Source organism: Harpia harpyja, chromosome 19, assembly GCF_026419915.1.
Source record: "Harpia harpyja isolate bHarHar1 chromosome 19, bHarHar1 primary haplotype, whole genome shotgun sequence".
Lineage (NCBI taxonomy): Eukaryota > Metazoa > Chordata > Aves > Accipitriformes > Accipitridae > Harpia > Harpia harpyja.
In genome coordinates, this window is record NC_068958.1 from 23,626,182 (window position 1) to 23,649,462 (window position 23,281).

Sequence of the window (23,281 nt, forward strand, 5' to 3'; positions counted from 1 at the left end):
CGCAGGGGCACAAAGGACAGCCAGAAGGATGCCACACAAGCAGAGTTACAATTACTAAAATACCAGTTTGCATTTATTCTCCCAATTATGCAGTTCAGTTTACTGGTGCTAAGTCCGTGACCGATGCAGACTCAAAGAAGGCGTTACTGGCAGAGCTGGGCAGAGGCGCTACCCCAGCACGGGTCCCAGAGCGGAGTGCTTTGGGCAGCAGCCGAGCCCGGCTCCGCGCACAGACGGGGCTGAAAGCTGCCTTGGGCAAGTCTGTACAAAACGCTGGTGCGTGCTGCCCGCGCGGCCGAGGGCCCAGCAGACCCCGCACACGAGCTGCGGGCAGCAGCCGGCAGCACCTCCCGCTCCTGCGGCACCTGCCCGGAGCTGGGGAGGGAGAGCAAACACTGCAGCAATCCCCACGGGAGAGGCAAAACCAGGGATGTGGGTACAAAACGGGGCGACACGGGGAGCTACGCAAATGCCCGGCCCATAGAGAGCAGCGGGTACTGAAGGCACTGGCCCCTCACGGCCGCGGAGTCTCGCAGGGACACCCCGCGGGCTTGGGTGGCAGCTCTCGAGCAGAGGGTTCGGGGCAGGTACTGGCACCACGAGGTCCCGCTTCGGCCGTCCGAGCGCTCCCTCCCCACGCGGCGCAGGGCAGCCGGGTGCCGGCGCAGGCAGAGCTGCCTCCCGGCCCGCGGGGCTGCTCACAGCAGCGGGCAGCCTCTGCGCTTCTTGTTCTTCCGGACCTGCAGGCCTGCGCGGGTGGCCATCTCGAAGACCTCCCGCACGCCCTCCTTCGTCTTGGCTGAGCACTCCAGGTAGCCAAAGGCATTGATCCTGTTGGCCATGTCCCTCCCCTCCTCTGGCTTCACCGGCTCCTAGAAAGCATTAAAAAGAGGGTTCGGAAACATCGCCAGAAAACAGCAGCGAAAGCACAGTGACTGCCCTGGGGGCATCCAGCCCTTAGCACCAGGATGCGGCACGGCAAAGGGAAGCCCCAGCGAGGCGGCACGGGGGGAGCCGCGTCGCTGGCCGAGGCAGCGGGACCCAGGGTGCCCCCACCTGCTTCATCTTCGCCAGCTCCCGCCGTGTGTGCTCGTCGTTCCGCAGGTCCTTCTTGTTCCCCACCAGGATGATGGGCACGTTGGGGCAGAAGTGCTTCACCTCTGGCGTCCACTTCTCGGGGATGTTCTCTGCAAGAAGCACACAGGGACTCCCCTGAGCCGGGGGGCTGCTCCCCCCCAGCCTCCTCGCAGCCGCAGGAACCAGCGCCAGGCTTTTCCCATAGGAAGAGGGGAGAGCTCACCCCATGCCATCCTCCTCTCCCACCACCTCCACCAAGCCAGCAAGTTCCCAGCATTTTCCTCGGTGCGTGCAAAGCCCCGAGATGAAGGGGAGGGACTGGCATCCCCAAGAGGGGCAGCACGGGGGCTTCCCGGACCCTGGGGGGTTTAGCAGCAGCACCCAGTCCTGTGGGAGCACCAGGTCCCCCCTTGCTCCCTGGTCCCTACCGAGGCTATCCGGGCTGTCGATAGAAAAGCACATGAGGATAACGTCTGTGTCCGGGTACGAGAGGGGCCGCAGCCTGTCGTAGTCCTCCTGACCCGCTGTGTCCCACAGGGCCAGCTCCACCTGGGAGGGGAGAGGGACATGGCTCAGCAGCTTGCAGATGGCTTGGCAGGCCAGGAGCGAGCAGATTTATCTTCCTCTGTTATAGCTACGGTCTTCCTCAAACTGGGGCAAGTTCAGGATGACCCAGAAACGCAGGAGCCGTGGGGCTCCCCTGAGCGCTGCAGGAGCATCCGAGCCGGGCGGTGGCACTGCCAGCGCGGGACCGTGGGAGCGAGGGGACGGCAACAGGTCCGGCACCCCGCGACAGCCCTTACCTGCTTCCCGTCTACCTCTATGTCGGCAATGTAGTTCTCGAACACGGTGGGCACGTAGACCTCAGGGAACTGGTCCTTGCTGAACACGATCAGCAGACATGTCTTTCCACAGGCACCGTCCCCCACGATCACCAGCTTCTTCCTGATGGCCGCCATCGCTGTGGGGACAAAAGCGGGTGAGCGGGACAGAGCAGCCGTGGGCAGTCCACGGTCCCAGCCCCTCCTGGCCCCCCGTGCCCCAAAATCTTTCGCACAACTGCCGGGGTGGGTACCGGACACGGGCGCCTGGGCACACGCCAGCGTGAGCAGCCAGGGACTGCCAGGACAGCGGCTCTCCCGGCCTCGCCGGGCACACTTCCAGCTCCTGCACGCACCGGCTCACCGGCACTGCAAGAACCAGCCTGACTGGAACCATTTACATCCATCGCTGCAGCCGCGGCCAGGGGAACCATCACACCGATGCCCCAGCCACGGTGAGTGCTGGCGGCTGCACGCAGGGACTTCGTGCAAGACGACAAACCGCTCTGCCTCACCCACCGCGACGGGCAGCGAGGCTCCTGCCCCGGCCATCCAACCCCTCCCACGCTGGGCTTTCTCGCTGTGCCACCACCCCAGGCAAATGGCTTTTCTGATATCCTAGGAGTCACACACACCTGCTGGTTTTATTTCAGATTATAAATTCTTCAGGGCAGAAACTGTACTCTGGGTTTCACCCAGGCACAGTCACCGGCTCCCAAATAATCCGATCAGCAGCAGGAACACGCCAAGCCGAGCTCTCAGAGGTCCAGGCGAGCAAGACCTGCGTGCCTGGCACCCGGCGCCGGGCTGGCCCCGTCCCAGCCCGTTTGACAAAGGAGCCTTTGCCACATAACGACTGAGAGCCGACGCTGGCACGGGCAAGCGGGAGAAACTGCCAGCCATCACTCAGCAAACAGAGACAACACCCTGCAGTAAAGCAAGCTGCTTTCTGCCCCAAGTAAAAGGGATGCAGTCCTGCAAGTAAAACTATGCCTTTGCATCCTTGAGTTTCAAAAGGAGATTACAGCTGAGCTTGGGAATCACCCAGGATGATGCCACAAAACGCCTGCTGTGGCAAGTGAACGAGGCATGAGAAAATCAGCCGTGGTGGGATCACATCCCCCCCGACCTCGGGCCCAAAATCTCTTTCCCATCCCCAGCTTCCCAGATGCTTCAGTCCAAAGAGCCCGACCCACTCCTTACGTGCATCACCAGCTCTCTGTCCCTGCAGAAATCCCGGGCAAGACACACACTGACAGCTCAGGGTTTAATCCCTGGAAAGGCGCATGCTGTTCTGTGGGCTGGGGGAAATTATAAGTGACCAGAAAACTGCTCACGAAGGCAGGGACGCTCCACGTCCTGCAGCCAACCCTGCCCCTCTCCAAACCCCCTCTGCCCGGGGTGGCCGGACTGGAAGGGGCAGTTCGGGCTTGGAGCATTGGGGAGGTTCGGGGGAAATAACCATGCGGGAAGGATGCACACACCTATGCTAATGTAGGGAGCTGCAAGGCTGGGAGCGGATCATGCTGGGAAGGCCCGGCCATCGCAAGCTTGGCCTTTAACCAGGGCACTGACACCCAGCCTTAACAAAGGCTTGGCGCCTGTCCTCTCCCGGGGTGATGACACCTGTGTCCTGGGCCAACAGAAAAGGGAGGAAAAGAAAAAAACCCGAGTAAGGCTGCATGATAATTAGCTGCAAGTGAAGGATTAAGAAATTAGACTCAGCGGCTGACTTGCATTTCAAAAGCAGGCTGAAGAGAGCTCCTCTCATCTGCATACTCAGCAAGTCACCACTAAGCTCCTGCCTGGAGGAAACTTCCCCAGAGCTGTCACACAAACCCCTGGGGAAGTTTCGGGGACCACCCCAGCTCTCACCACTTGAACTGCCCAACCGTGTGGTTGGGGCAGAAGAGAGAAAGGTTTCACCCAAATCCAGGCCAGACCCTGCCATAGCCCTGCATCTTTGCAGCTTACAAGCACCTTGGCTCACAAGCCGAAGCAGGAATGGTTCATGGCTGCTGAGTGCTGTGGAGCCATTAATAAAAACAGTAAGCCGGCACTTATAAGGCGAGAAGAGCGAGGACGAAGGGCTGCATCCAGCAGGATCCGGCACTTCTCAACCAGGAGCCTCAGTGTTAAGCACACATCCCAGTGGAGCAGCATGTCTACATAGACAGTGAGCACGTTTGTGGAACACTGAAGTTGAAAAAAAAAACTTAAAGTGCCCTAAGGGTCCCAGTGCCAGGGGCTGAGCACGGAGGGGAAACCCACCGGCACAGCTCCCATCCCCTTTCCTTGTGCCCTCCTGCTCCTGCCTGTCCCAGCTGGGCCAGGGACACCCTCAGCCCCACGCACGGGCAGCCGGCCAGGAGCTCGTCCCAAGGAGACACGATGTTTGTGTTATAGAGGCAGATAAAAGGCCTGGAGGAGTCTGCTGTCTCCTGCACGCTTGAGGAGGGAAAGCTCTCGAGGTCAGCATATTCCTGGAGACACAAGAAACACATCACCCCTGTTGCAAACCATCCTTCTCATCTGACCAAAGGCTCGTCCTCTCTCCAGCCATCATCTCCACAGCACGGAAGAGGAGAGCTCATGGGCAAAAAAGTCTATTTACTTAGACAGAAAGCTTCTTTGCCCACAGCAAAATGTGATTTGCTGCTTTCGACTCTGGATCTCAAAGACGAACGGAGGAAGAAAGTTGGTGTGGGACACGCCACTATCTAACCCACACAACGCAGAAGGACACGCATCCGCAGCGCAAGGAACAGCGGGTGCCCCGGGGAGACAAACACCCGCTCCCAGACGGACATCAAGATCTGCCCGTGCCCAGTCTGCCAGACATCAGACCTAAAACAAAAACAACCGGAGCGGCGCAGCGCAGTGCGGCAGCCAGCCCTGCACGGCTGCCAGCTCCCCTCCGCCGCTCCCCTGCCTGCACGCCGTCCCGGCAAGGGGGACAGCAGATGCTCCAAACTGAGCAGAGTCACCGCATCCAGAGCTCCTTCCCACGGCCTCCGATGTCCACCCTGACCTGGGACGGCTCTGGGCCCCGGCAGCTCCCGAGCCTGACATGATGCTGAGCAGTGACTCAGAGGGCAAAGGCACTGTCCCCACCCAAAATCTCAGCACAATTCATTCCATTACTCACGAGAGCGATCCAGAAATAGCCCATTACTAATCCAGAGCTGGCGTCCAAAGGCGAGCAGGGCAAGGAGGCTGTGAGCGCTGTGTGCCTCGGTGGCCGGCTGGGCTGACCCCATCCGTGCCCTCGCCTCGCGAGCCAGCTGCCATGGCACCAACAGCAGATGCTGGTGGCACTCTGCTCGGGGAGAGGTTAGCTCCTCTGCCAGGGATGCTCTGGCACTCAGCAGGACGAGGCCAGTCCCTGGGACACTGGAGCCTGATGCAAAGGGCTCTGCACTGTTGCCAGATCGCAAGCAGATAAGAGAGAGTGGAAAACATGAAGACAATTTGAGGAGGATAGCTTTACTACAACTGCTGGCAGGCCAAATGATTAAAAGGACACAGTCGCCCACAACAGACATAGAAATCCAGATTTTAAACACTGCCAAGCATTAACCACGCCGAGTTACAGCAAAGGCTGCCCAGCCACGTCGGCAATCCAACCCGGCCCGTACAGCAACTGCGGTTTTCAGGCGTGAGCAGCACTTGAGGTGCCTCACTGGAGATGCCTCCTGCTCATTCACAGAGATAACAAAAGGGAGCAGCAGCTTTGTGCTGGCATCTCCCGCAGAGCAGCACTGTCAAACCCCGCAGGGCTCCCGCGCCCGGCCCTGCGCCCACTGCTGAGGGCAGGCTGGGACCACACCGGGATGGCTGCAGGTTTAGTCTGTGCCACTGCCGCCAGCAGCGCCCACGCTGCCGGCACCGGCCTAATCCTGAGCAGGCAGTTCCTTCAGTACACCAAGAAATGGCAAAATGAAACCAAATTGCACCACTCTGCTTTCCAAGCAGCTATTCTAGAGCCCTCACCATAAAACAAGCTGGGGGTCCAGGACAGCCCTTGCATTATCAGCCTCTCCCAGCTTGGTGCCTCAAAATGTGAAGTTCCTGCTGAGCAGGAAAAGGGGAATTCCTCTGGCAGCAGGATGTGTCCGTCATGCAGTGTCTGCTACAGGATCTCAGGAAATGGCAGAGAAAGATGTTAACGCTTTGCACGTAGGGCTCAAACTAGGGACAGAAATCTCTCAGCGAACCTCCTTGGCAAGGCACGAGCTCCCCCAGCCAACAGAGGGGTTTTGTTCTAAACCAGAAATTCCCAAGCACTGCTGCTGACAGCCCCACCCCGGCCAGACCCGTCATACCACGTATCAGCAAAACCAGCTGAATTTCTGTTCTGCCCACAGCCCTGGCCAGAGGCACAACCCCGAAGCCTGGCAGGGCTGGGCTGGGCTGGCGGGGATGGAGCCGTGGGAGCAGTCCTTTTGCAGGGACACCCCCAGCACTGCCTCTGTGGCAGTGCCAGCTCCCCACAGCCCCCAAGCCTGGCAAGATGTCCCACTCCGAACAAAACCTCCTCGTCCTGAAGGAGCAGAGAGCGGAGGAAGGAGGAGGGTGACGCCTCCAGGCAGTGCTCCTGCAGCCGCTGGCATTGCCCTGGTGATCTTCTTGGCCAGGGATGGGAGAACAGACCCGGGCTTGTGTTCCTGCCTTGCAGAGCTGCCACCAAGCATCTCCTTACAGGCTGCCTGTCGGATGATTAGAAAATACTCAAATACTCCTCTGCCCTGGCAGCTCTCCAGTCACTCCCCTTGGACTGGAGGCTCAGGGAACAGCCAGCCCACTGCACGCAGCCCCGTCACCCCAAAGCCCAGGCACCCACCCGCACCCCCCAGCACTGCGACACAACCACAGAAGGAAAACCACCTCTTTGAACAGACGGAGATCTTCCTGGCATTGCTGTGTCTTCAGCTCTGCTAAAATTTTCAATGGTTTAACAAACAAAAGCATCCAGAGTGCTGGGTTGGGCTGTTTTGATTTAACTCTTGTTTGGGAAGGAGCTGGGCTAATGCAGTACAGACCAGGCTCAAGGTTAGAACCGCCACGAGGCATTTAACTGGATTTCAAAAACCCCAAAACACACGCCTTCAGCTCAGGCTGTGCGACCTGCGATACAGACAGGACCTAAGGGAGCTCGCAGCATCCAGAGAGCACAAAACACTAGCAGGGAACACAGAAAATGTTTCCTAACCAGTGCAGCCAAGGACAAGCTGTCTCCGCTTCTAAACGTGGCCGTGTGTGTGCACAGGGCTGCTGCCACCGCCCCAGGCGAGGGCACCTCGGGACAGGGCCCCGCAGACGTGCCACTGGGCAAACAGGAGCCGCTTTGGACAGCCACAGGCCACCATGGGCGCTGCTGGAGCCCCAGGGGCGGGGGACACCGTGGGGGGGTGCCTCCCTCCAGAACCCACCGGGAGCATCTCTTCTCCCACCCCCCCAACAGGTCAGGGCTCCGATCAGCACAAGCAGGGAACCCCACCAAAGTGTGTGTCAAGGCCACAGCTGTCCCCAGGTTAAAGTAACTGGAAGGGGATTGAAGGCGTTTGGGGACAGAATGAGGTACACGGGTCATTTGCATGCATTACTGGCAGAAAGCCCCCCGGTGCTGTTTCACAACAGAAACGGTTTTAGCCCGTAGGACTTGCTGGCACAGCTGGTGCAATGAAAAAGAAAGTAAACTTCCAAATTAAAATCTGACAGGTACGCCCATCGAGGGGAATTTAATTTGCTGAGACACCTAAACCACGGCCAAAGGTAGCACAGGACAAGTGTCCTGGCAACTGTCTCAGGTATCAGAGGGACTCTTATACAGAAGCAGAAAAAAATTCCAAAAAGGGCTTGAAGCGAAGAGCAATGCCAAAAGGAAACGCAACAGCCAGGGCAGAACCCGAGCTCTAAGCTCCCGGGCGGATCGCAGCTTTGGGACGATCAAAGTGGCGCTGGTTTTGGCACAGCAGCATCTGCAATTTCATGCTCGCACAGCCCCCGGGCAGGCCAAGCTGTGCATTTCTGTGTGGCACAGAGGAGACCAGCCTCCAGCCCTCGCTTACGCCAACAACCATCGCTGACATCCAGAGCACGACCCACACCCACCAGTGACGCCGGCTCCTGCTGCTCAGAGCCTCCCTGTCCCGCCTGCCACCGCTGCCAAAACTACCCGGCACTGAGCACTGAGGAAATGGTCTGTATTTACGCCCAGGAAAGCTGCCCAAAACCTTCTTAAGACCTAGACCTGCCATATCCACATGACGAGCGATCATCAAAAAAGGAGCTCAAACTCAGTGCTTAAGTTTTACATCTTCCTGATTTTTTTCTAAAATTTTGAGCTATTCTTTGGGCATGATCAGCCAGCCTGGGTTTACAGCATGCTCCAGTGCAGCAGCAAAGGGCAACCGCCCGGACCCGGAGCAGAGCGGCCAGGCTGGCTTGTTTTCATTGCTAAATCCCACAAAAACATCCACGAGCAAAACAGAGAAAGGGACTTGGACCAGAAGAATTCTAAAGCCTAAACAAAGCTTGAACCACAAGTGCTCGAGCTTTGTGGGAAAACGCTGCCTGCCCTTACCTCCTTTTCCAAAGGTCATCATGCCATGTTCTTATTTTACCTCCCACGGAAGTGACAGCCTTCCCAGACTCACGGCAGTACAAGGGTCTTGCTGAAAGCTTCAAATAACATGCCACGATCTCAGCAGATGCCTGTACTTGTGCAATGCCTGACTGCTGCTGCCCCAGGGCTAATCAATATTTGCTAATACATTCCTTACTTTTCATGTCAATACGCCTCTCCAGTGTAAACAGCAAGTTAGGAGGTGAGCCTGGTTAAACGCTCCCGATAACCTGTTGGAAGACAGTGACTTGGCTTATTTTCCACTTAAAAAAACATTTCCCTGGAGAAGCTGTAGCTGTCAGGATCACGGATTCAATTCGAAGTCCGTAAAATCTCACACAGTCTCTACCTATACTACTTGCAGCTGAGAAGGAGGAGCTGAACGTACATTGAAACTGTTTTGACACCAAAAGGCACTTGGCAAAATTAAAATAAGATGCAACTGGTCTCAGTGAAATATAGACAGCCAAAGCTGCCACCTCCCTGTCTCTGCTTTCACAACCTGAACACTTTGCTGGGGATGTGGCAGTGCCACTGCCCGGCCCCGGGTGGCTCAGCCGGGTCCCCACTCCCAGCCCACCCCCCGCACAGATGTGCCCTGCGAAGCAACCTGGGGATCACGCTGCCATTTTCTCGGGGGGGTGTCAAGAGGCTAAGGCTAGATTTGGGGGGTTTGGCGGCTGCTGGGAAGACTTGGCTGCCAGATTGTTAGTGCTGGAAAGGGCCGCGCAGTCATGCTTTTGGAATGCTCCCTTGCTCCTAAGACATTACACAATTATTTCTGCTCCCCGCAAGCCCCCCTAATATAAATGTTTAAAAATGAGCTCAGCAGTAAACAAAGGGAACTTTTTTCCTTTTTCTGAAGAAAACACAGAGCGGCCGCTCCGCGAGCAAGGCCGCGCATGGGGACGCTGCTGGGGTGGGGGCTGTGGGGAGGGATGGTGGGACAGGGCAGCAGCCCCCGGGCTCTCACCCCAGCCTGGCCCAGGTGAGTCAGGACCCTCGGCCCAAGGCCACCCTCGAGGGACGACCCACGGCGGCCGAACCGCCACTGACCCACCCCTGCCCCACGCCCGGGGACCCCCACCCCATCCCAGGCACACCCATCCCGTCCTGTCCCGCTGCACCCCACCCAGCCCGGCTGGGGCACCCACCCCCACGCCCTGCTCCCCCAGCAGTGCCCCTGACCCCCCCAGCACTGACCCCACACCCCACCAGCAACCCCAGACCCCACCAGTAACCCCACACCCCAGTTGCCCGGACCCCAGCACTGACCGCAGCCCCCGCTGCCCCCCTCCCCGGCACTGACCCCACGGCCCCCAGTCCCCCCCAGCCCCAGCAGTGCCCCCCGCCGCCCAGCTCCACCAGGGCCCCGCACCCCGAGCGGTGCCCAGCCCAGCCCAGCCCGCACCTCTCTCCGCCGCCCCGTTCCCGGTCCCGTTCCCGTTCCCGGTCCCAGCTCCGGCCCCGGCTTCGCAGCGCGGCTCGGGCGGCGCCGCCCCGGCCGGGGGCCGCCCGCGGAGGGCGGGGCGGGGCGGGAACGCTCCGGGCCGGGCCGAGCCGGGCCGGGCCGAGCCGAAGGGCGGTGCCGGGCCGGGCCCCTTCCCCGCGCTGTCCCCGTCCGCAGCCCCCATCCCGGCTCCGGGGACACCCAGGACCTGCCGCTCTGTCCCCGCGGACGCCATCCCCGGGCTGGTCGCAGCCCGGCCGGGCAGGGAGGTGCTGGGGCAGCCTGGGCTTCCCCCGAGGGGGTTTTCCCGGTTTACGGTTCCTGACGCCGGGTAGGGAGAGGGGCGATCCAGGCGCTCGGCTTCCCAGAGCACCCGCTGCTGCCTGGAAGGGCTGAGCTGCTGCTCCCAGCACCCCGCCCCCCCCGCCAGGTAGGACCACTAGCGAAGCCCACCCCGTGCTTGGCCCCTCACCGGGGATCCTCCCGCACCGGAGCACCTCCCGAGGAGACGCCTTCGCCCCCCGTGAGCGTTATTTGTGGCAGCGACAAGAGCCACCGCTAGCAAGAGGCGAGCTCTGCCAGGGAAGGCAGATCCCGGCGGGGGCCAGCGGCCGAACCCCCCCCCTCCACCCCGCTGCCCGGTGGGCTGCTCGCTCCTTGAGGAAAGCCCCGTTTCCCACCGGGGGCGTGAGGGACATGCCCTGTCCCCAGGATCTCGAGTCCCCTCCGCAGGGGCACCGGCGGGGGGGGGGGGGCTGTGATGTGTCAGGCCCCGCACCGAGATGACCCCAGTGCCGCGGGAGGGGGGCTTCGGCTGTCCTTGCCCACCGCGGGCTGTTGGCAGGGGAGGACCCGGTGGCTGCTCCCCCCCCGCGACGCCCCCCCCAGCTGCAGGGCTGAGTCCCTGTCACTCAGCCAGGGAAAGGCAGCCCCAGGGTCCTGGCCCAGACCCAGGCTCATAAACTGCTGCTATTTTAAGGGCTCGGAGACAATTTTTCTTAATTTATCAAGCCCCAGGCCAGGAGCTGGTTCCAAAGGAAATGTTTCCGTAGTAAAAAAGGGGACCACAGAGGAAGCTTTAAATGCAGCCTCTGCCTCCTTGCCCTACCCAGCAGCTCCCAAGCAGTGACCTGGAAAAGCAGAGCCAGTTCTCAGGCACCAGCACGAAAAGCATCGCGCCAGGGCAATAGGGCTGTGCAAGCAAGTGCGGGGCAGCTGGGGGTGTGAGGAAAACGTGTATGAGCATTGAGAGCACCAGGAGTACTGGGTGGCAGTCAGGGGGATGTGGGACAGCAGGGATGCTTCCAGCAGGCAGCCCACCCTAGAGGCAGGCGGTAGCTGATGCTGGAACACCTGAACTCCCCGAGAGGGATCTGCCTCTTGGGCACAGTCAAGTTCCTGGGAGCTCCCCCAGGAGCCACAACCTGCAGAGCTGTCCCTCCATCCACAGCCCACCCCACTCCCTGAAGAAAGGACCCCACAGGCAGGAAAACCATCACCTTTCCTCCCCTCCGCTCCCTGTCTGTGTCCATGTGCTGCCTGCAGCAGGGAGCAGCCGAGGGGGGCCAGGCTGGCGCCTGCTGGTTTTCAATCCTCATCCAAGCCCAGTGCAGCGCTCACCAGCCAGGTCCTGTTTTGGGTTATTGACCCACCCTGCAACCCTTCCCCACCAGGCTGGCCACCACCACTGACCCCCAGCCAGCACCATGCAGAGACCGGCAGCAGTTCCCACTCTCCATGGGCGAGGGAGGGATACTCCATGGGCTCTGGCCAGGGCCAAGGGCAGAGGGACAGCAGGTCACATGGCTCTGCCTGGGCCTCTTTGCTACCAAGCCTGCCTACATAAATTAATCAGAGCTAATTGGCTTTTAGGTAAGTCTTCTTCACAGGAGCTCTGCAAGAAAGACTTTGAAGTGGGATTGCAAGTGGCAAAACCTTTATTTAAACACACAGTGCTACACAAGGACAGGCTCCCGGCCCCAGTGTCACTCGCTGCTCCCTTCAGCACAGAAGATGTCAATAGGTTAAAATCTCACTGGATAACTTTCACTTCCCATTAAGTGCACCCAGTTTATTTACATCTTGCTAATTACAAGAGACAAACAGCATTCACTAGAGGTGACACTTGACAAGAGCTGGCTGCACCCAGCAACAGCAGGACAGAAACTACTGGTGCCACAGAGCCTTTCCAAAACAAGGGAGCATGGCCCAGCTCTCCCCATCACCACACTGCCAGGATGGGACCACCCCTCATATTTTGGGAGGATGCAACAGTCTGCAGAGGCCCACAAAGCACATCCTCCAGGTCAGAGGTATGTATGATGCAAAATAACATCCCGTGCAGAGATCAACTGCTGCTACAGGTCTGCTTGGCACCAGCTTCCAGATTATTAAGAAAAAGGAGGGAGTTGTCTTCCCCCCCCGTCACAACCAAGCTGCTTTTATTGTGGGTTTCCAGCCCTCAGCTAAGCAGATCCATGCAGCACATTTAAGCTGTTAAGCTTGGCTGAATAGGGCTGCTCTGTGTGCAGCTGCTGCTCAGCAGTGGCCAACTTAGAACCACTCAAAAATATAGACATATATTCATACAGACTTCCCACACCAAGAAAGGATTTAGACATTTTCCAGCTCAGCTCTCCAGTTAATAATAAATAATTGGCTCCAGGAACACAGCAGTGATCCAAGGCATGAAGAGGGGTGGGGGCAGAACCTGTGGCACAGCCAGTGCAAGTGCAATAGCTCATTCCTTCCCCGGGGCTCTCAGTACGCTACAGTGATCGAGCACTGTCCCATGCTCCCAAACTGGAGACTAGGACAAGGTACGTGGCTGGGACAAAGGCGTGAGGGGCTGGAGAGGGCAAGCACAAAGCTCACCCACCACCACACTACCCACAACTGGACTTCTGCCGGGCTGAGTGTTGCCCAGCTGCTGGCAGGGCTTCACCCCAGGCCACAGCCCGTCCTAGCCCCAGTGCCCAGCCCCAACAGCAGCTTCAGTGTCACTGGTGCAAGTGTCACAGGGTAGGGGGAAAGGAGATGATTGCAGCAGCAGGCACCCACTTCTCCAGGTACGAGTGCCCCACCAGCCCGATGGCCGTTGCACACTGGCGGAACCAGTGCACCCAGGCCCAGGGCAAGGTACGAAGGACACACTGAGCAGCCAGGGAGCCTTTAGGCTTTTCACAGCAATCAAGAAAGTGGCAGCACAAAAAACATCCCTCGACCCCAGTCCCTGCTCTCTGTCCAAAACCCTTCCAACACCACCTGGGGCTGGGATGCAGCAGGTGGAGGGGGATGCTCTGGGCAGGGGCACAGGCAGAGGCTCCAGGTTTCTTACTCTTCTCACAGTTGGCTCAGGAAACAAGTGCTTGGGGAGAGGTGGCCCCGAGGCAGCGCCAGCGTCCTGCTCACCTCCGTCCAGGCAAGGTGAGCCCCACTGCCCCGGGGTCACCGGGCATCACGTGTAGTTGCCCGGGCCACCCAGGGGGATCACAAAGACAGAGATGTCATCGCCAGAGCCCAGCTTGTCGTTGGCCAGCCGCCAGCCCCGCTCCTTCAGCACCCCCCTGGACCGCACCACCAGCTCCTGGGCCACCATGGTGTACCTGGGGGGCACAGCACAGTGCAGCTCAGCAGTGACCCCAGACCCTGCAGACTCCCTGATGCAGCATCCTGCAGTCCCTAGCAAGGGAGAGGCTGGAGGAGCTAGAGGTGCAGGAAAGGGTCCCTTGGAGAGGAGAGATCTGAGCTCAGATACGCACATCCAGGGGAGCATTGCATGCTGTGGAGCAACAGCACCAGCCCCGAGGCCAGAGGGACACATGGCTGTGACACTGCTCCAAGGAGCAAGGCCAAGGGAAGGTGTTAGAGAGCAGGACACGCTCATCCCACTGCCCACTCACAGCTCACCTGCACGGGTCATTGGGCTCGTAGCTTGTCAGCACCTCCATCACCACGCCAGCCACCTCCTTGTCATTGGTGACATCCCAGAGTCCATCGGTGCCCAAGACCAGGACATCATCAGGGCAGTGCTCATACTGCGTGAGGTCGTAAACCCTGACCTGGCAAGCAACGGGACAAGAGATGAGGGTGAGGGGCAGAGAAGGCTCCCGCTGCACTGGGCACACCACGGATCTGGTCACCCCAACCAGCTCCAGCTGTTGCAGGAACCCCTGGGCATGGAGCGGCCGGCAGCCAGGCTCACCTCTGGGAAGCAGGACAGGAAAGGCTTGATGTGGATGTTGGAGCTGAACACCTTGAGGTCGTGATCTCCCAGGCCCCGCGTGACCCCAATCGTGGCCATCACCCGAGCCTGGAGAACAGCAAAATCAGAAGAAAACTTTAAGCCACTTCATCCACCTCCATTCCAGCTGAGAATTGGTGGCAACGGAGCGGTGACGGCACTAGCAAAACCAGAGCAAAACCAGGCTGGAAACCACCGATTCAGCGAGGGCAGGTGGGAAGCGACCCCCCCCACAGCTCCTGCTACAGCACTTCACCTTTTTGCCTTCCCCATAGATAAGCGGAAACTTCAGGTCATCCTCTTCTATCTTTTTGTAAGCCCTGGTTAAAATAAGCCAGGGACAACATATCAGCAGGTGAAGGCTTCCAGCACCTCCTCTGCCCGCTCGGGACACAGCATCCCCCGGGACAAGGCCCCTTCAAGACCCGGGTACCCAGTGTGCCACAGTCCCCACCCCACGGGAAGGGATGCTGGAGCCGGACAGCCACATGCCGTGGGACCCCAGTGCCGCCCCTTGGCACAGAGCCTGCCAGGCAGGTTGGGGGGTTACCAGCCGTTCATGTTTTGGTCTCTGTACAGCATCTTCCTCCCCAGCTCCTTGGGCTGGATCCTACGGGGGAACTCGAGGTGGGTGAACTCCTTCCCCAGCAGCTCAGGCCTCAGGAACGCCTGCGGGACGAAGCAGCGGCTCAGCCGCAGGGCCGGGAGAGAGGGATCCACGCAGCAGTGCCTGCCCTGCCGGCTGGCACCACCCGCAGCACCTCACTGGGCACCGTGGGATCTGCCAGCCTGCTGGGACCTCGGCTACGGTGTTTCATGGTGGGCATAACATCAGTTGCTCTGCTGCAACTCAAATGGGCAGCAGTGGTAAAGCAGCTTCAAAACACCCATCTGTGCTATGCCCAGAGGGGACAGCTGTGCCAACACCCAGCAAGAAGGTGAAGCTTTTGCATGGAGAGTTTTGGGAAATAAGGACCTCTCAAAGGGATCAAAACCCAGCAAATTCCAGGAGAAGCTGGAATTTGCCCAGGGGGAGTCAGCTGCAAACCTCCCAGGACCCCAGGCTCAGCACAGGGCACTCGCCCGAGGAAAAGAGCCGACGGGTCTTTTCAGAAACCATGTCCCTGCTGTGGCTGTGACGAGGGACGAGAAGCAGCACAAAGCCCCTTCCCGGGGCAGCACCAGCAGTCCCAGGGCCTCCTGGAGCACAGCGTGCAGGGGACCAGGAACAGCGACAGCGCTGGAAAATGCAGGTGGAGGAAGAAAGAGCTGAAAGAAAGGAGGAGAGCCCTTGGGAACATGGGAGGGTTTGGTGCAGAGGCAAGGAGAGCCCCATCCTGCTCCAGGAAGGGGGGCCCTGACCACTGCCTGGGCACCGTGCAGCAGACCAAGCGTGCGCCTGGCCCCCTGCCCATTGCAGCCGGCTGGAGAGGATCCCGCTCACAGCGGTTTCCTCCTCTCGGTCATTCAAAAATAGATTCAAGAAAAAAATGCCTCAGTGTTTTTCCAAGTACATTGCAAGCCAGGAAATCACATCCAGCAAGACCTCCTCCAACACAAACGCCTCCTCCTCTGTGCTGCTATCAGAGAGGTCTTTATAACCTTAAAAAGTCTCCCTGTGTGGCACAGGGGGGTTTGTCCAGGCCAGAAGGAGCTTTCAGGAGGAAAGCTAGAAACCCACTAGCACACGTCAGCTCCCTGCCTCCCCAGGGAGCAGCCGGCGAAGAAACTAGGACTCGGCGCGCGCGCTGCAGCTCCTTTGACCGTGCGAGGGAGCACGACGGGTGGAGGGAGCAGAGCCACACTCCTCCTGGTCACTGCGCAAGCCAGCCTGGTGCTCCCACAGCAGCGGCAGGCGGTGCTCCCCGTTCCCCAGGCAGGAGCAGGACAAGATGGACTGAAGCGTCTCCATGCAACCGCACCAAACTGGCCCCACACCGAGAGCCCAGGATCCCCAGCTGACCCTGCAGCAAACCAGGGCTCCACCAGCCACGAGATGCCCCCACGCCAGTGAGCTGGGGCAGCTCCCCGCATCCCAGTGCCTCTCCCCAACCCAGCGAGCTGGCTGGGATGGACGAGTGCCATCAGCGCGTCCCAGCTGTGGGGCTGCCCTCGGCCCCTGGAACCCCACCAAGGCGGCAGCCCAGCAGGCAGCGTGGGGGGCTGGGAAGGGTCTGGGAGGTGGCTCAGCAGGAATGAGGTTAGAAGAAAGGTCTTTCTTACTAAAAACTGCAGCCTCTGCCTCTCTGTCTCTGGAGTAAACTCCCTGGACATTGGAATGATTTCCCCGTTACGGATGATAATGGCCCTGCAATGAAACATGGAAGGATGAGATTAGAGAAGAGGAGAGGAGACATGACGGGGGAGCTAAGCCTGGCTCTCCAGGGCTGGTTCCCTGCACAGCTGCCCAGGCAATGCAACCCCTTCCCCTCCGCTGCCTGCCCTTTTCCCAGCCCCGAGCTGGGGGGCTGCTTGCTGGCTCCACTGGCCCCATAGCCCCTGGGTGGGCAGGGCATGCCTCCCTCCTGCACGGGATAGGGGCAGGGGGGAAGAGAAAAATGGAAGAGAAGCATGGGGCAGAGGAGAATGAAGCAGAGCAAACCAAAAGGAGAGGATATAGTTAGAAGAGGATCAGCACAAAGGTGGCAAGCCCTCCTTTAGAGGGGACCCGCACACAGGACGGACAGAAATCACCAGCAGCAGGACATGGGTGCAAGTGCCCAGCCCACACCAGCACTGCAGCTCACTGCTGGGGCCAGTCTGATTGTTTGATGTGTTAAAAAAAAAAAAAAAGTCTGATTATGAGATGTTTCTGGATGTCATGGGGGGGATCGAGGATCTCCAGCACTGGTGGCCCAGCTGTCCCACCTGCTGTCCTACCTAGGCCTGCAGGTCTCCTCCAGGGCAGCAGGGTCTGGCTAAGCCCAGCTCTGGCAGTGTCCGATGCCTGAGGAGGGTACACGGACCCTCACCCAGAGGCATGGTTACAGCCTCAGGACCCTGTGCGCATGGCTGCTGCTGCCATGGAGGGGCCCCGCACCCAAAAGCAGAGGCACAAAGGATCTCCTCCTCCTCTGTCCCAGAGCTAGAAGCACATCCTCCAGCCTCAGACAATTTACCAGAGCCTGTATTTGCTGGCCTGACACTGCTGAGGACAAGCTAACCCTGCAGTAAATACAGGGCAATTCAAACTAGCTTCACCCTCAGCATAAGGTGGACTTGCCTTCCTGCTGTTGCTCGGGGGTATGAACACACCCAGGCGCAATTACAGCAACGCACCCAAGGAAATGCATGTATCAGTCAAAATCCTTGGGCTCCAAGCTCCCACGGGACTTGTCTGCACATAGATTTGCATGTCCTTCTCCTGAAACAGTTCACTGGTATGAAGTGCACCCTAAAATGACTTCTTGCACATTTTTGAAAGTTTTGCTGAGGGCAATTTTCAGTTGCCAACTCACAGCCCAGGCCAGTTCTGGCAGCAGGGGCCAGGGTGTGATCCAGAGCCATCTGGGAAGCAGACAGGACGCTGCCGGGAAGGAAGGGAGCAAGTCCCAGACTTTGGAAGGCAATTCTGCATCCCCCTCTGTGCACCAGGCAAATGCAGAGATCACAGCAGGACACGCTCTCCCCAGGGCATGCAGGCAGGCAGGGGATGGCTCTGCCCAGTCCTGCTGCTTCTGCCCTCCCCAAGACAGCCCAGCTTCAGGGATGGAGCCGGGTGCTCCTCACCAGCCATGCCTCCAGCACCGCCCTGCTCTACCGGGGTGCTTCCCAATTACCGGGTGAAAGACGAGGGCTGCCCTGCGGGGCCGTACCTGCTGTCGCCGGCATTGGCCACGTAGAACTTGCCCATGAGGTAGACGGCAGCCAGGGCACAGCAGCCCCCGGACAGGCGCTGGGACGACCGCTCCCGCTCGATCTGGTCGTCCTGGGAAGACAGAGAGCAGCTCCAGGCAGGGCGGGAGGCCCCGTGCCAGCAAGTAAAGCTGCAAGCGGCCCAAAATAGCACCCGGCTGCTCCAGTAGCACCTCAGCTGCTGGCTGAGCCAAGAGCCTGCTCCAGGTGGGGAGCAGCGCTCAGCCAGGGCCCAGGCACCTTTCCCCACACAGCCCGGGGCAGCTGCAGGGCTGGGGGAACGGGGGTCCTGCAGTGCAGCTGGGGACATGGCTTTACCAGGGCAGTGGAGCAGGCAGGGAAGAGCAAGACAGGAGGGGAGCAGCTGGGACTGCTGGAACCAAGTGCAAAGGAGCCCTCTGCACCCCTACAGGCCTGGAGCCCAAAGCCTCTGCGTCCTGACACCCAAAACAGGGGAGAGCATCGCAGTGCTCTCTCCAAGACCATCCTGCTAGGAGCCGTCACTGCAGCCCCCTCCTTGCTGCAAGAGCTGCCTTTTGCAGAGGGGACAAGCCAACGCAGACATACTCCCAGGGGATGCCCTGGGCATCCCTGCAGGCAGGGGCTCACTCACCATGTGCTTAAAGGCATTCTCGATGGCACCGATCACCAGGCTCTCATGGGAAACCGCTTTCTCCAGGTGAAAGCGTGGCACAGCATCGTTGGGGACCTCCCCATCATCCTCTGTGAGGGGCACCCGGCTCAGCTCTGCAGGGCCAGCCCTCGTGTCGTGCAGGAGGCAGATGGGAGGCGGGGAGGGGTCCTGCAGGATGTCCACGAGGTCCCGGAGCTGCTCACAGATGTGCAGATGGAGCCTCTTGGATGCCATGACAGCAGCACCGCTGCCTGCATGGCCATCAAACAAGGCCCAATAGTGGAAATAAAAACCCTTCCTGCCCTGCGGGGAGAGAAAGGAAGGTTAAGCAAGCCTGTGAGGAAGCAGAGAGAACGGGGAATTTGGAGCAGCTGGGGTCACCAGCTGAGGATAGCAACACAAGACTTTGCCTCCAGCTCGCAGGTGCCAGCCCAGTGCAGGCAGGAGCAGGCAGGCAGCTGATCAAGGGTATCTGGACACAGCTGGTCCCTGGCTCGAGCCCAGCCCTGCCTCAGATACCTCGTGCTGCCAGCAGCACATCTCCAGCAGCCGGCTCCCCCAAAGGGGAGGCATAACTGGGCCAGTGCGGTAGCCACCTCTTCAACCCACCAGGGCACATGGGCCAGCAGCCTCCCCGGGCCAGCCAGCCCCAGTGTAGTCCAGCGGGTATGATGGCAGGAGGTGGCAGGGAGCAGGGGCAGCGTGCCTGGGAACCGAGGGAATCCCTGGGGAAGCGTCGGTGCGCATGCATCTCCACATGCCCCATCTCGCGTCCTGCCCCTGGGCATCCTCCCTGTCGTGTCCCTTCCTGCGCACACCGCCCCGGCTCTCACCCCGTCCAGCTCCCCGCTGCTTTCCCTGGACGGCGGCCGGCCCCTCAGGCTGGGCCTTCTCTCCACAAACACCACCTCGCAGCACGCCTGGTCCTCATTGTGCTGACTCTTTCCTGCATTTATCACCCTGCCATGAGGAAACAAGGGGTAGAGGCTCTTTCTTTCACACCACACTCCAGCAGAGGCCACCCCGCAGTCCCTCGTCCCTCCCGACCGCCACTCATGCTCCCACATCCCCAGGGATGCTCTCTGCAGGTGCTCCTGTCCTGCCTGGGGCAGCAGCAGCCAGGAAAGCAGATGTCCCAGACCAGTTGCATGGGTTGATCTGGGGCCAGCAGCAGTGTTTGCTCCCAACAGCACGGCTGGGTCCAGGGGAGAGCGGCCCTCCAGGCACCCACCGAGGGAGGTGACCAGAAAAAGGTGGTTTTGCTGAAGGTCCCCACTGCTGCCCCAAGCAGAGCGATTGCCTGAAAACCTGCACCAGCCTCAATGCACACACACCCAGCCAGGACTCACAGACAGGATTACAGCCTCATCCACATCCCATCAAACCCAGCACCTCTCAGACAGAGCAGGTGCCTCAGAGGAGGAGGGGAGAAGGTGATGAAGGTGAAACCAGCAGAACTTTTGCAAAAAGAGTCACACTAACTTTTCACAGCCAATGCTGGCATAGCAGATTTCAGGTCTAGATTGCAAAACCTGCTCATGGGAGGAAGCTGTAAACATGCATAACAGGATGAGCTCTTTGGGTACAGACTTTTCAAGTGGTTTGCAGAAAGAAGTCTTGGGAGACAGAAGAGAAGTCTTGCTGCTGAGCAGAGGGTGGTTTCTGCTCCAGGTGGTTTTTGCTCAGGGTACTCCTACCCCAGTATCTCCTGGGGCAGATTAACATCTCAAAGAGCTCCCTAGGTTATCGGGAAGATCAGCTTGAGCAAGAGATGCAGGAGCAGACTGACAGCACTGAGCAGCAAAGGTGGTCTTCAAAGCCTGACCTTCCCCGCCGGCCTTCAGTAAAGGGTGAAACTCGCAGCGAGTAAAAGGAGAAGAGAATCAGGCCCTTGAAGGGGAAGTCGAAATCCGGTCCCGCTCCCAAGACAGCTTCAATTCCCTCCTCCCCCCGAGTCCTGCAGCAGTTCCTTCACCCCTCGGTGTCGGTTCCCCATCAGTGACACCGGGTATCCCGCGGCTAAGTGCGGAAAACAAAACGGGCGGAGGAGCCCGAAACCCTCGGGAATGGGCAAGAGCACGAACCCAGACGGACGGCTTTCCCGTCAGCAGCCGTTTAAAGAGCAAGCTTCCCATCTGCTGCCTCTGAAGAGCCAAGCGCAGCTCACCGCCGGCTGCCCGCGACCCAGTTCGGTTCCCGGGGACCCCGCTCCGGTGCCGAGCGCTGCCAGTCCCGTGTGCCCCCCCCGCCTCCTCCCTGGGGCTGCAAAGCCCCCGGCCGGAGCGCGTCCAGCTGCGGGCAGCCCCGGCCCCCGCCCGGCCCCGACCCCCGCTCACTCGGCGTAGCCGGTGCTCCAGGGCAGGCGGCGGCGGCCGTCGCGGGGGCTCTGCACCGCCCGGCCGGCGTGGTCGTCGGCGCGGCGCAGCTCCTCGGGCGTCAGCTGGAGGAAGGCCGGCCGGCAGAAGGAGGCTCCCGCCGGCGACCCCCCGTCCCCCGCCGCCCCGGGGCTCGGCGGGGGGCTGCGCGCCCGCCCCCAGCCCCGCCACCAGCTGCGCCACGGCGGCGCGCACCCGCAGCAGCATACCGGGCCGGGCCGAGCCGAGCCGGGCCGAGCCCTTGCCGAGCCCGCCGCCCCGCCCCGCGGCCCGCCCCGCCTTCCGCCCCGGCGGCGGAGGCGGGGGGACGGGACGGACGGGACGCGGGGCCGCCGGCGCGGCTGCTCAGCGCCGCAGCGCGTACGCGCATCGCCCCGCAGGGACTGCACAGCCGGGACGGCAGGCGGCCCCGGGCGGAGGGAGAGCCCCCCGCCCCGAAACGCGGCCGGGGGGGGGGGAGGCTCCGGTGGGGAGCTGGCCGCCGCCAGCCCCGGAGGGATGAGCCAGAGCTGCGCAGCACGGCGGCTGCGAGAGGCAGCGCTGGGAAAGTCTTTTACCGGCGGCGGGAGGCAGAGGGAAGGCAGGGAGACGGCTCTGCAGGAGAGGCAGGGTCGCCCTGCCCACGCGTGGCCGGTCCCCTTCGTGTGCTTTGCCGGCAGAGGAGCAGACGGGTTTGCCGGCTGGATCTTCCCGGGGCTCCAGCAGAGCCACCTACTCCGGTACGACATCCCCTGCCAGGGCCAGGTGCTTCGTCACTCTCCCTGCGCTCGTCGGTGAGGCCCAACCCATGCGCAGTCACGCCGGGCTATTAATAAATAGCCAGCCTGCAGAGGAGCAAGGAGTTAACGTGACAGGACCGAGAGCCGAATCTCTCCCTTCCACCCAGGCTGCTGCACTCCAGCGCTGCTCAGGATGCAGATTCAGCTGACCCAGAGCAACACATTCCCGCTGGCTGGGAGGGGAAGAGCTGCCAGTTTAAACAGCATCACCAGCTCAGCCCAGCCTCAGCACCTCCCTGCCTCTAGGTTCCTATGACAACAAAAAACCTGCCGAAATGAAAAAGCACAGTATTTACCTACCATAAAGTAAAACTGAGGCTATTTCCTAAGACACGCATGCCCCAGTGCTCTCAGCTCCACAGAGGAACCATTTATTCCTTTCCATGCAGGGCTTCTGCATTGCAAGGTCTGAGCAGAAGCAGGGCTCCCGCTGCCAGCTCTGTAAAGCTCTCCATACTTTAGCTGCCTTCTTCAGCTAGAGCTCTTCTAACTGCACCAGACTATTAGGATCACCTTACAGAAGTTATTCAGTACTCCCTATATTCCCATCTTCTAACCCCTAGCTTGAAGCTATTCAGTAGCCTGCCTTTCTTAAGGTCTTTACACACCCAAACCCATACCTCCTTTCCTACTCTGCTTTCTGCTCGCACACCCCTATTTGAAGCTGCTGCTTCATTTCCTGCCTTGCTTTGCACCCACTGCTCACCTGGGTGTCCCAGCTGTTGCTTGGCTCCAATTAAAGTGTTCCCTCATAAATATGTCCCTGCTCCCCCCTCATTATAGGTGCTACAAAACTGGGGGGAGGGTTAGGAGTACTGACCTGCAGCTCTTTGAGTTGGAAGTATAGCTAGGACACAGGCAGATTTATCAGCAGGTACATGTGTGCTGCTTTGTTACATCTCATGTTAGTGGGTCAGAGTATGCCATAGCTTGTCGTTATTAATCCCAGTAATCTCTGAACTCCTGTAGGAGCTGCTCTGCTGCCAGCACCAAGCTGCCCAGGTGGGAACATCCCCTTGCTGACAGCTTTTGCTCTTCCTCCTCACAGTGCCTGTGCCCCCCTTCCCCAGCTGGAACTGGCTGCGTTTGTGCCTCACGGGGGGCTACAGCCGCCCCCAGCCCCTTGCTGCCTCAGCAGCACCTCTGCCCTCCATCACCCCTTGATCCTGGGGTCGGGATCTGTCCGGGGGGGGGCTGCAGGGAGCCGAGGAGGCGCTGGATGGCGACACAGGCTGCGCTACGGCCCGGGACCGGCCGGCCCCCCCCGGCCCCCCCGCAGCGCGCTGGGCAGAGGGAGCTGCCGGCCAGCGGGCTGTGCCCGAAGGCAAGCCCGTCAGCCCCCCTCCTGCCCCTCTCTTGGCGGGGGGGAGTCCAGCTGCCTCGTACGAAGTATTTCAGAATCCCCTGGCGCTCCCGGCT

General features: G+C 60.2%; 2 protein-coding genes across 4 annotated transcripts; both read right to left on the reverse strand.

Annotated features, from left to right (window-relative positions):
• Window positions 1-45: 45 nt before the first annotated feature.
• On the reverse strand, window positions 46-10,038 carry RHOC (ras homolog family member C). Of its 3 annotated transcripts, XM_052815195.1 has the most exons (6): window positions 9,938-10,032; window positions 8,684-8,756; window positions 1,881-2,038; window positions 1,506-1,626; window positions 1,057-1,187; window positions 46-872 (listed from the first exon to the last, which is right to left on the reverse strand). In XM_052815195.1, exons 2-6 carry the CDS (start codon window positions 8,688-8,690, stop codon window positions 699-701), a joined length of 591 nt encoding a protein of 196 aa, XP_052671155.1. In that variant the 5' UTR covers window positions 8,691-8,756; window positions 9,938-10,032; the 3' UTR covers window positions 46-698. The 3 variants fall into 3 exon arrangements, with proteins under 3 accessions (XP_052671155.1, XP_052671156.1, XP_052671154.1); XM_052815196.1 differs by lacking the exon at window positions 8,684-8,756 and having other exon boundaries at window positions 9,938-10,038; XM_052815194.1 differs by lacking the exons at window positions 8,684-8,756; window positions 9,938-10,032 and adding an exon at window positions 8,485-8,649.
• A 1,857-nt stretch (window positions 10,039-11,895) lies between these two features.
• On the reverse strand, window positions 11,896-21,305 carry PPM1J (protein phosphatase, Mg2+/Mn2+ dependent 1J). The gene is given in 11 exon segments (XM_052815217.1): window positions 11,896-13,581; window positions 13,886-14,037; window positions 14,181-14,288; window positions 14,476-14,539; window positions 14,770-14,888; window positions 16,443-16,527; window positions 18,035-18,147; window positions 18,688-19,011; window positions 19,542-19,668; window positions 21,045-21,217; window positions 21,219-21,305. Coding segments are annotated over 11 exon segments (1,485 nt in total). The 5' UTR covers window positions 21,291-21,305; the 3' UTR covers window positions 11,896-13,433.
• Window positions 21,306-23,281: the final 1,976 nt, after the last annotated feature.

Coding starts and splice junctions, on each gene's coding strand:
- RHOC (XM_052815194.1), bottom strand. CDS start 8,506: ATGATGACCTTTGGAAAAGGAG. Junction 2,039..8,484: donor GATGACCTTTGGAAAAGGAG/GTAAGGGCAGGC, acceptor TTGTCCCCACAG/CGATGGCGGCCATCAGGAAG. Junction 1,627..1,880: donor TAGAGGTAGACGGGAAGCAG/GTAAGGGCTGTC, acceptor CTCCCCTCCCAG/GTGGAGCTGGCCCTGTGGGA.